The sequence below is a fragment of the Suillus subaureus genome (assembly GCF_016647635.1).
Source record: "Suillus subaureus strain MN1 chromosome Unknown BJ212scaffold_61, whole genome shotgun sequence".
NCBI classification, from domain to species: domain Eukaryota; kingdom Fungi; phylum Basidiomycota; class Agaricomycetes; order Boletales; family Suillaceae; genus Suillus; species Suillus subaureus.
Genome location: NW_024538617.1, coordinates 1 through 10,995, shown reverse-complemented (window position 1 = coordinate 10,995; position 10,995 = coordinate 1). Strand labels below are relative to the sequence as shown.

Below are 10,995 nucleotides of genomic sequence, written 5' to 3'. Positions count from 1 at the left end.
CCAGGGAGGGCAGCACAGCTGGGATGGTACAGTGGCTCAAAAAACTGTCCACATGTTTTGACATTTTTCACTATCTATGATATTGTGTGAGAACTCACAAATGGCTCAAGGACATGGTTATACCACATTGTAGTATGGCTTCAGGGCTTTCATTTGAGCCCTACACCGTGGGAATCGGTGGAGATATGGTGGAGACATAAGGCTTACAAAATCATGACTCATGCGGACAGTTTTTTGAGCACATATTAAAACTATATAAATCATCATTTATGACACCATAACAATCATGCCACCATTAAATAAACTATAAAGTGGTGTCATTATGTCATTTTAAAACCATATCTAACTATACAAACCAAAAATTTCCATATGTCATGGTTATATTCACCATGAAAGCCACCCCCCTTGCTCAAAGGGATAATATCCTCTCTTTTTCCTATTCTGGCCTCTCTGCTTGTCAAATTTCCTCTAGAACTGGAGTATCCAAGTCCACTGTGGCCAAGTTCATCAAAGAAAGTCACACAGACAAGGAAAACTTCTGTGAAGGGTGTCCATCCAAGCTCACCTCTACTGATAGGAGGGCTATTATTTAACATATCACTACAGGAAAGGCTGATAATGCTGTCCAGGTCACCTATTACATCAATTCCACCATCACATTCCCTGTCTCTTCACACACTGTGAGAAACATTCTCAAGACAGCTCATCTCAGGTCAGTAACAAGGAAGAAAAGGCTCTCCTCTCTATCACACATATGCAGAGAGGACTAGCACCCTTCTTTTTCACATATATACCTTGCCATCTGACCCAATCCTATTTATTGTGGTCTTATATGATCATATAATATGCTTCCAGTCCATGTAATCCAATTCTGATGGGCTAAGGCAAAGGTTAGTCATCTCTGTTTATGTGTGATAGAGAGGAGAACCTTTTCTTCCTTGTTACTGACCTGAGATGAGCTGTCTTGAGAATGTTTCTCACAGTGTGTGAAGAGACAGGGAATGTGATGGTGGAATTGATGTAATAGGTGACCTGGACAGCATTATCAGCCTTTCCTGTAGTGATATGTTAAATAATAGCCCTCCTATCAGTAGAGGTGAGCTTGGATGGACACCCTTCACAGAAGTTTTCCTTGTCTGTGTGACTTTCTTTGATGAACTTGGCCACAGTGGACTTGGATACTCCAGTTCTAGAGGAAATTTGACAAGCAGAGAGGCCAGAATAGGAAAGAGAGAGGATATTATCCCTTTGAGCAGGGGGAGTGGCTTTCATGGTGAATATAACCATGACATATGGAAATTTTTGGTTTGTATAGTTAGATGTGGTTTTAAAATGACATAATGACACCACTTTATAATTTATTTAATGGTGGCATGATTGTTATGGTGTCATAAATGATGATTTATATAGTTTTAATATGTGCTCAAAAAACTGTCCACATGAGTCATGATTTTGTAAGCCTTGTATCTCCACCATATCTCCTCTGATTCTCATAATGTGGTGCTCAATCCAAAGCCCTGAAGCAGCACTACAATATTGTATCAGCATGTCACTGAGGTCTTTATGTATTCTCACACAATATTGTAAATAGTAAAAAATGCAAAAACATGTGGACAGTTTTTTGAGCCACTGTAATAGTCTGATGGTTGGAGACAACATTAGTATGACCTGTGGGTGTGGTAACATGAGCTGAAGGCATGGATGCAGGAGCAGGAGCAGGAGCTTCTAACTGCCATAAAAAACTGTCTTCCCAGGTGTGAGGTTGAGAGGTAGATGATGGGACTGAAGGACTTGCTGAAACTGAGCTTGTGCCAAAAACTTCCCTGTTGTAGTAATCCATCATGCTGATGGCCCACAAGCTGTGCTTGAACAAATGTTCTAGGTAAAAGTCATAGTCTTGACCATATCTGATCTTTGTGGCTGATCCAGTTGCCATGAGCTCCTGGTCATGTGTCAATAAGAAATGTGCCTGCGAATGCAAAGGTATCAGTATACATGGAAATTCAAAGAGACCATGCTGAGGAATGTAACACAATGTTAGTAGTCACTTACCACAATAGCAGCACTAGCACTAAGACCCTCCATTACACACTGTGTGTCCCAACAATGACCCCTAGCCTTTGGATGTCCCTTTGTTTTCCCAGAGAGTGAAGCCTTCCTGAATATCTCAACACAGATAATCTGATGGATGAAGTCAGTGTCTGTATATTGCTTTGAAAGCAGCTGAGGATGTATTGCTTACTTTGACCATGATGGGTGTTTTGAGGAAGTCATTGGGAACCGTTGCAGACAGATTTGTGAACAGGATGGGGGCCAGATGTGTATACCCATTGAAGGTGAGGACTTTGGACTATGGGAGAAACAGACTACTACTAGGGGAACTCTATAGCAAGACCTGGATGTGAGACAGAACTCAACCCAAAGGACAGCTACTGAGAGAGAGTTCTCGAAATGACTGAGGGAGACTCTGAAACTGAATGGGCACTAGAGGATACATGAAGTGTGAACACTGGGAGAAGTGCGGTTGAGATACACTGTCCTGCATGATTTGGGAATCATGCAGAACATGTATATGACATATTATCCCATGTTTCCATAGTCTGTTAGCTTAGTCCTCAGACTACACAAAATGTACTTTGAGTACAGACTCAAGTGCAATATTTCACTTTGCATGCTCCAATCATGCAAAAATATGGTGTGTTGAAGAAAAGTCAAATATGATGAAGAAATCATATATTGACCTGGTCAAAGTTGATAGTCATACAAAAGCTTAGGTTATTGCCTATCATTTGGCTTATTTACTTTGACTAGAAATAACCAAGGAGAAAAGATAAAAGCCTACCAAAACCCTATCTAAAAAGCCAGTGTTTTGATTTGTTCTGTCTTATGATTTATTCTACTTTGTTTTCTTCATATTTTTCTTTCATTTCTTTACCTACTTGATTCTTTGACCTCCCAGAGACTCCACAAAATGTACCTGCAGGGTATGATGTCATGATGATGTCATATAGCTCCACAGAAATTTCTGGAATATTCTGTTGGATACTATGAAGTCATCTATGATGTCATAGTGATGTCATTGGATGCTAGAATGTTCTGCTCTACTTGGCTTCACTTTTGCTCCACTTTGCTCCACAATGAGGTCATTTATGATGCAACTCTGATGTCATTTCTCTTTCCAACCTTATTTCTTGGTACTATACAGTTTCTCCCATCTCATGTATTTAAGGAGAGCACTTCTCCACCCACAAAAAATAAGAATCTCTTTTATCATTTAAAAGAACCTCCACTTCTTCCACTTTCTCTGACATTGACACTCTTTGTGTTAGCCAGGAAGTGCAGACCAAGTACATTTGGTTTACTTGCTCTGAGATCATTTATTCTTTTCTTGACTGTACCTGTGCTGTCTAGTGTGCATCTGACATATAGTTTCAGAGGACTAGAAGTATCAAGTCAAGCCATATTATCTGTGCCTGCAGATTCCTTTGTTGGATCATCTGCTCTTATATCATATCATCTTCCTTGGATTAAACCCTTTGCATTTAGGCAGGGAGATCCAATCAGCTTCTACCTAGTTCCCTTTGATAAGTCCTTTAGTATATCAAGGCAGGGGAATATCTAGCATTATTTGCTACCTAGTTCTGTGCATAGTACACACCTATTCTTTATTTTCTGTCTAGTCAAGTATAGGACTAGAGAGACTTACTCACAAACTCTATTCTCTATCTAGTCAAACACAGGACTAGAGAGACTTACCTACAGAATCTATTCTATTTGTCTAGTCAAACACAAGACTAGATAAAGTTTTATCTACATACTCTACATTATCTGTCTTGCCAGATAAAGCTAGGCTTGTATTGTAGAACCCCTATTTACAACCAGGTAGAATAAAACCACCAGGCTGTATAGCAGGTAACCTCCCACAAATGCTGCGTTATCTACCATGAAAGAAGAAAAGTCATAGACCACGAACTTGAGATTGTTGGCAGCATTCAGTCTTATCAAAAGTGTAATTGTGGTGTCATTGCCTTTTGACCACTTTTATATAAGACACCTCAAGTAAGAAGACACCGCTCATGAAATTAGTCCATTGTGCAACATCAGCCCTTCAACAATCATCAATGTGATTAGAAGTAGTGATCAGCAACACTTATCAACTATAAAATATTCCTACTTCTTGTCCAACAGTGACCACCCAAAAGCCCTCTGGTGTTAGACCTGTGCATGGCATAAGGATCTCACTTGGCTTGGGAATCTATAAAGTAGGATGCGACGGGTGGGAATCATCTCACTAGCTCGCATGGCTTTCGCTTATTTTGCGTATTTTGCTAAAGGCCACATGGGAATGCTTAGCTCACTTAAACCTTGATTTGGGAATCTTGCATGGCCCAGTCATGGGTTTTCAAGCTCCAACTTGATGCTGTTGCCCATTCAAGTGCAGCACATGTCAATAAATAATTGATGAAAATTTGAATGAGAGCACAGGGGAATGGGGGAATGGGCCAAAGGTGTGAGCAGAGCAAGCACTTTTGGTCTGTTCCCCCATCCCCCTATGCTCTCATTCAAATTTTCATCAATTATTTATTGCACATGCTAGGATGCAGCCAAGGCCAGGAAGCCAAAAAGGAGCACAGAGCACTCCATTTGCTTCCTGTGCAGAAGGCACAATGGGTGTGAAGCTAGTCACAAGTATATGAGAGGGAAGTTGTGGAGCTGTTGTGGTTGCAGATTCACATGTGGATGAGCCAGCAGATGGAGCAGATGGGATGGTATGATGCCCTGAAACAGGCACTGATATTATTTGGCTCATAGGCATCGAGCACGAGTGCAATGATTGAGACAAAGTAATAGTCTCCTCTGCAGTCTTCCACCTCCAAGTTATAGTGTCCAACAATGAACCTGTTCTTGAGCATGATCCTGTAAGTGATTTGGAAGATAGATATGTACATATCTGAGAGGGTCATGCCCTCAAGCAAATGGTGGAGGTCTTGAATGTGATCATCAGGGATGACAGCAGGTGGTGACAGACTGTGTGACATGGCAGATTTGACAAGGAAACACTCAACAATGATAGTAGAAGGCAAGATAATAGATGAAAGTTTGTGGGTGCAACTTGAATGATTAGTCACAGTATGGCATAGGCCCCAGTCAGCATCCTGTGAGTATTGTGTAGGGATTAGTCACATATAATAAAATATTCATTCAAAAATCATACCTGGTGTGCTATGTGGGTCTGTGAGATATGTGGGATTCTGGCAGACATCAAACTTGGCAAATTCACAGCAATTTGTTCCTCCAGTCCATCCAGAAAATAGGATCATCAAGGGACAATAATGGACTCCCCACCACTAAAAGTATCTCTAAGGTAGTCAAACACAGGGTACTGGTTCAACAAGCAGCCAGTAGCAAAGGGCGCTGTGACAATCATATTCCCACTAGGCTTGCAATGGCCATCTTTTGATATAGGTGATGGAAAGCTACAAAACCATCAACCGCTTTTCCCACACTCAACCCGCTCCAGATGCATATTCCTGCACTCTGTGGACCCATGCATTCACTCCCGCACTGCGCGCATACCTGCAGTTGATTTCCCACGCCTTCGGACTACCTTACAGATGTCCCGTGTCAGTCCATTGTCCATCCTACCTCATTGGTACATATTTTGCCTTGCCTTGTGTGTTGTAACAAGTGTTGCAGCCTTATTACATGTCTTTACATATTCCTACTGCCTGTCTGTCCTGTCCCTTCCGTTTCCGAGAGGGTTAGCTAGTATAAAGTGCCTAGAGTGACTACTTCATATTTACTTCCCTTCTGCAGTATTTCCTTCCCTTAGGTTTTACTTAGGAGCAGTCACCATTAGTGTGCGCTTTTTAGCCCCTATTGGTTACCTTATACCTGGACACCTTACCTTGACTTTCCTTACCTGTGCAATCAATACCCTTGCCCTCACTTGTTACCCACGCCATTCCTTAAGACTTCCCTACCCTAGCATCTTGCACTTCCGCATCAACCGCTCATCGACCACTCATCAACTACACTTCCACATTCCCGTGCTCTACATACCCGCGCTCTACATACCTGTGCTCTACATACCTGCGCTCTACATACCCGCGCACTTGTTCCCGCGCTCTGCGCACTTTCAGGTCTTTAGTATCATCGGCTGTTCTCAGTAGCAATTCCCTTTAGGGTCGAACGTTCTTGCTTGCAAGTGTAGCAGCTAGGCAGAGCATCAACCTACAACAATATTTTTGGTTAGGCACTTTAACAAGTGTATAGCCATTGTTGTGTTTGCACAGTGCTGTGAAACACGTCTACAAGGTCAGTCTTTGTATATGTAGTGTAGCTAGAGAAGATTCAATCGAAAACACTCACCTTTTGTAAAGCAATGGGTGTTAATGAGCATCAGACTCTCAACACACTCAGAAATGATACTGCCCTTCCTCCTGGCTTTGACAAAGATGCTGATGAATACAGCTTTGGTGATGTGTGCAATGGGACTGATTCGCTCCCCATCAGTCATGCTGGTGGGGAGTTCAATGACCTCACAAGGGATGTCCTGGGAGATGTCTGGAAAATGTAAGTGTCAGTACTAACTGTCAGATACTGACAAATACCTTCATCAATAAACAGGACAGTGTTTGTGGGGTGCAACAATGGGTCAACAATTGTACATGTCAAGATCATGTTCTGCATAGAAATGTGGCATTCACTGAGCAGATCCCCATAATGAGTGACATGTACCTTGTCTGGAGCCTACAGAAAACAAGGATGGGCTTCCAAAGTTTACAATTAATATCACAGTGAGTATACTAATGAGATGTTGGACTCAAATGGTAGCAAGTGGCCGATGACTGTTGTAGATTCTTTCTGTAAGTTGTTACTGATTCATAGCTTTGGCAATCATGTCATTTGTTATGCAGTTGCTGAAAAAGTGTTACTTCAAATCTTGTCTATGGACCATACTATTGCCTCCACACTTGTTCGCCAAGGAGTGCTACCTTGCTCTCTGATATCCCCAGCAATGGGCATAACTATGGAAGCTCTTGAATTGTATCACATGGCACATATTAGAAGCCCTCATTTTTGCATCCAAACATTTGTCAAAACTATGTGTGATCTACATGGAGTATGTTTTCAAACTGTCCACACTTTGTGCCTAGTGCTAACTAAACACATAGGTCGAATTTCACCACATCTATCACACCAATTTTGCATCACCTTTGATGTGTACCTTCAAATAAAGCTGACATGGTAATGAAATCTATCCAGCGAGACTCACCTAACTGGCATCTCAGACATACCTGTCTGGCTTGTTCTTATGTGCTGGCTGATGAGGAACAGCTGACCTTCAAAATGCTTTACACCATGGACAAGAATGATTCATTGAAGCAGGTGATTCGTCGAACTCTCAACAACAACAACTTGGACTCTGTTGGCATATCCTCTGAACTCCCTACTGGCCAACTACTCACCAGCAACCACTACCTGTCTTGTAGTTTTGTCAACCAGTTTGCCCAGAACTTGCTATCAGCAACAAGTGATGATGTGAGTCATCAACATACTCCTTAGGTTGTTACAATTGACTGTTTGTCAGAACTTGGTACCACCAGAGAATTTGTGCAAAGGAAGATGGAAAAATATGGACAATACTAAGATGAAGAAAGCTTGGGGCATATATGATTAAATGGGTGTTTTCATTGCAGTCTGCTGACATGATTTCTGTCTCCTCATTGCAGACATGGTACAGAGTGGGGAGCTGTAAGTGATTACACTGTTCTCATATCTATTTCTGACAACTTTCCTTACAGTGCAAAATACCCCTTAGCCGTGGTTGCTAGGATGCTCAAGGTGTTTGGTGATGATTTAGGTGCTGGGTATGATATCAGCTGTCAGTTCAAGATTACTCTCAACAACAGCTCTCTTGGACCACTCATATGCTCACTGCATCACCTGTGCCTTGTTGGCACTTTCCATGGACATGCACACCAATGATTATGTCAGCTTTCTTCCTTGACAACCTATATTAAAGGCCTGGGACTCAAGGACCTCGAAACATGTGAGCATACATTCTCAAAGTCCAATTCCCTTACATCTGCACTACATTATGCCAGTGTATTTCATCATCAACAAGCTATTGACTCATATTTTGATCACAATGACAATATTGAGGTGTATGGAAATCTTTGTAAGTAAATCTACTGTCTGCATGTGCTGGCTGACATAATCATCACATAGCTAGCCAATTTTCTGCACTGCAATTACAAGCAAGCCCTCAATATTTTAGCAACTGGCAATGTGTTACAGTAACATCTGCTTGTTTAGCCCCTATTCATTTTCCTCCCTCATGCCCTCACTGGACTCCTTCTTCTTCAGGTGATTGCCCCTTTTCTCTTTCTCAATTGATCTATCATTTTCTCTTGATCATTCCACCGACCATTCTGTCAGTTGTACCTTATCTTTGGTTCATCCAATGACTCACTGACCCTATGCCCTTGCTGTCCAACCAGTCCCTTTTACTTACTATGGTATTCTGACTTGTCATGACTCACCATGACTCATGTCCCCTTTACCCTTACTGCTCAACCAGTACTTTCTACTTACTTTGGCATCCTGACTCATTGTGACTTGTTCACCCTCTACCCTTACCACTAATATGGTAGACCTGCCCTGATCCCTTCCAATGGTATATATACCTTATGGGTAGCACTTGTATTCTCTAACTTGAATCTACTTGGTTCATACTGTCTACTCCTTGAGCCCTAAGCAAGCTCTCCTCTTTAAAGTACCTTTGTTGGAGCTCATCACTGCCAATGTCCTTAGCCTTGTAAAGAGAATGATTGACAACTCACCATCATAATCATTGATAATTGATCATAGCCCTAGCAGCTAGATTGATTGCTGTGAACTCATACCTACAAATGCTTGCTGGTTGCAGCAGGCTTGGTGCAAGCCCCAATCCAAGTTCTACATTACTCACTCACTTCATTTGCCAGTCACAGACTTAGCTTGATCATAACACAATGCTACACTACCAAAGGTCATGCAAGATCTCAAGATCAGAGACAATAGTGTGTTTGAAAGTTGGTTGGATGAAGAAAAAGCTTATCTCAATGGATTGTCTCAAGAGCCCGAAGAAGAAATGTTACAGATAGAATACTGGCAGAGGTTAGTAAATTTGAATGCAAGCAGGTGGGTTTTTTGTTGGATGTATCCTGTGTTTACTAAACTTCCATTGCATAGCCTTGTGCTCAGCGCTGCAATGACCATCTCCACAATGGACTCACACCAGGACATCACATCCTATGAAACCCAGGTTCAAACCACATGCAAGGCCAAAAGTGTGTAGTGTCATGCTGTTGAGGATTATGATAGGAACCTGAAGCTTGTTCAAGCACTAGAGTACAAACTGGAAGTAAGTACACGCTGGGTTCCAGAAAATACAGACTGGCAGAAGGTAGGGAGGCTCATAGCAAACAGGAAATACCAATGTGCACTGGACCATCTGGAGGGCCTGGTTGTTGCATGTATCTTTGAGCTTACAAAGATGAATAGGGCAGGGACAGGTAAGCTCTCTAATGCAGCCTCAGTTACTTATGCTTATTCTGGTGTGATGCCCAAGGTTATAAACTTCACAAACACATTGTGAAAGCATTGCAAACCCCCTCTGTGGCTATCAGAGCTGCCCTCAATACTTACAATGCCATTGCTAGTGCAATGGCCACTCCCCAGCAAACACTCCAGTGGGAGGAGGTTGTCAACTATGCTTTCCTTACCAACTTTGACTTGTTATGCAATGCATGGGCAGATGTTTCACAACTCCTTGGTCTTCCCTGGCATCTCACAGTGCCATGGATCTCTATTTAAGATGTGCCATGCGTGAGAGGAGATTTCACATCTTAATGTCGAGATATGACATTTGGTGACATATATGAGATGAGGACAGCTATCTGCAAGTGTGTGAGAATCACTCAAGTTCTCCAGTCCAGCTCTTGCCAATCAACTTGCCATTCACCATAACATCCAAGGGCACTTCAATGCACACCATTTGAAGTGGCTTCACAACATATCAATGCTCCCAGGTTTTAGCAAGACTCTGGTCCCTGGCTTAAGCACACATACCAGTCCAGGAGAGAGTGCCAGCATGCCAGATATAATCCCTGCCAATATACTTGCTGGCCCAATCCTCATGCCTAAGCCATCATTCCCATACATGCAGATACACATGAGGACCTGGATGAGGAAGAGCAGGAAGAAGAGTTAGCAGAAGGCCTCAAGGAACCTGCAGGATGTCCTGCTAGTTACAGATGATTTTGCATGGCTTGGACTTCTTGATGATGCTGCTGACATGGAGGAATAGTCTAGTTTACTCATTTTATTGTTGCAAATGTGTATGGCTTATGATGCTTGCTATCAAAACACACTGTTGATGTGTAGATTAACACAAGCTATATGAGCTCGTTGTGTGAGACGGCATGCATGAAGGTTCGGTGGCAAGTGGGCTTTGCCAAACTTCAGGTACATGAATATGTCAGTGCTAGGCTTGCTTACCCTATTGCTAGTAACACAGTGTAAGCTAATCATTATAAGTCAGCCTTTATCAAGGAGATATCAAAGGAGGCTTGAGCCTGCTGAATTTGCATCACTTTACAGGCATTACGTGGGAGTCACAGGTGAGTAACCATGGTAGTATATGCCAGGCTGGTCACGAGCCTACGGAGCTCAGGTGGTTACCAGTCTTGCTATTTAAACTGCTTCGTTATCTAGACAGTTGCCTGCACCCATTCCTCTCGTCACTTTGGTCTCTTACACCTTGTCGATACCCTGTTGACATATAAATCTATTTTTGTAGCTTTGCGATGTTTGTCTATTTACCTTTTTGGAAATTGCCGCCGGCATAAACAGCCAGACGCGTTTTGTCAACTACACGCGTGTTGCCCATCGCTCACTAGCATACTCAACAATGGGCAGCGCAGAGCCCACGACGCCACACGACGA

General features: G+C 42.4%; 2 protein-coding genes across 2 annotated transcripts; both read left to right on the top strand.

The window, feature by feature from the left end:
• Positions 1-6,385: 6,385 nt before the first annotated feature.
• On the top strand, positions 6,386-7,010 carry BJ212DRAFT_1304384 (uncharacterized protein; the record flags this gene model as incomplete). The annotated part of the gene is made up of 4 exons (XM_041333584.1): positions 6,386-6,576; positions 6,696-6,800; positions 6,838-6,869; positions 6,892-7,010. 4 exons carry the CDS (start codon positions 6,386-6,388, stop codon positions 7,008-7,010), a joined length of 447 nt encoding a protein of 148 aa, XP_041186788.1.
• An 11-nt stretch (positions 7,011-7,021) lies between these two features.
• On the top strand, positions 7,022-10,261 carry BJ212DRAFT_1449816 (uncharacterized protein; the record flags this gene model as incomplete). The annotated part of the gene is made up of 11 exons (XM_041338759.1): positions 7,022-7,130; positions 7,244-7,549; positions 7,737-7,758; positions 7,809-7,959; positions 8,002-8,185; positions 8,240-8,295; positions 9,038-9,169; positions 9,347-9,563; positions 9,620-9,823; positions 9,934-9,953; positions 9,974-10,261. 11 exons carry the CDS (start codon positions 7,022-7,024, stop codon positions 10,259-10,261), a joined length of 1,689 nt encoding a protein of 562 aa, XP_041186787.1.
• Positions 10,262-10,995: the final 734 nt, after the last annotated feature.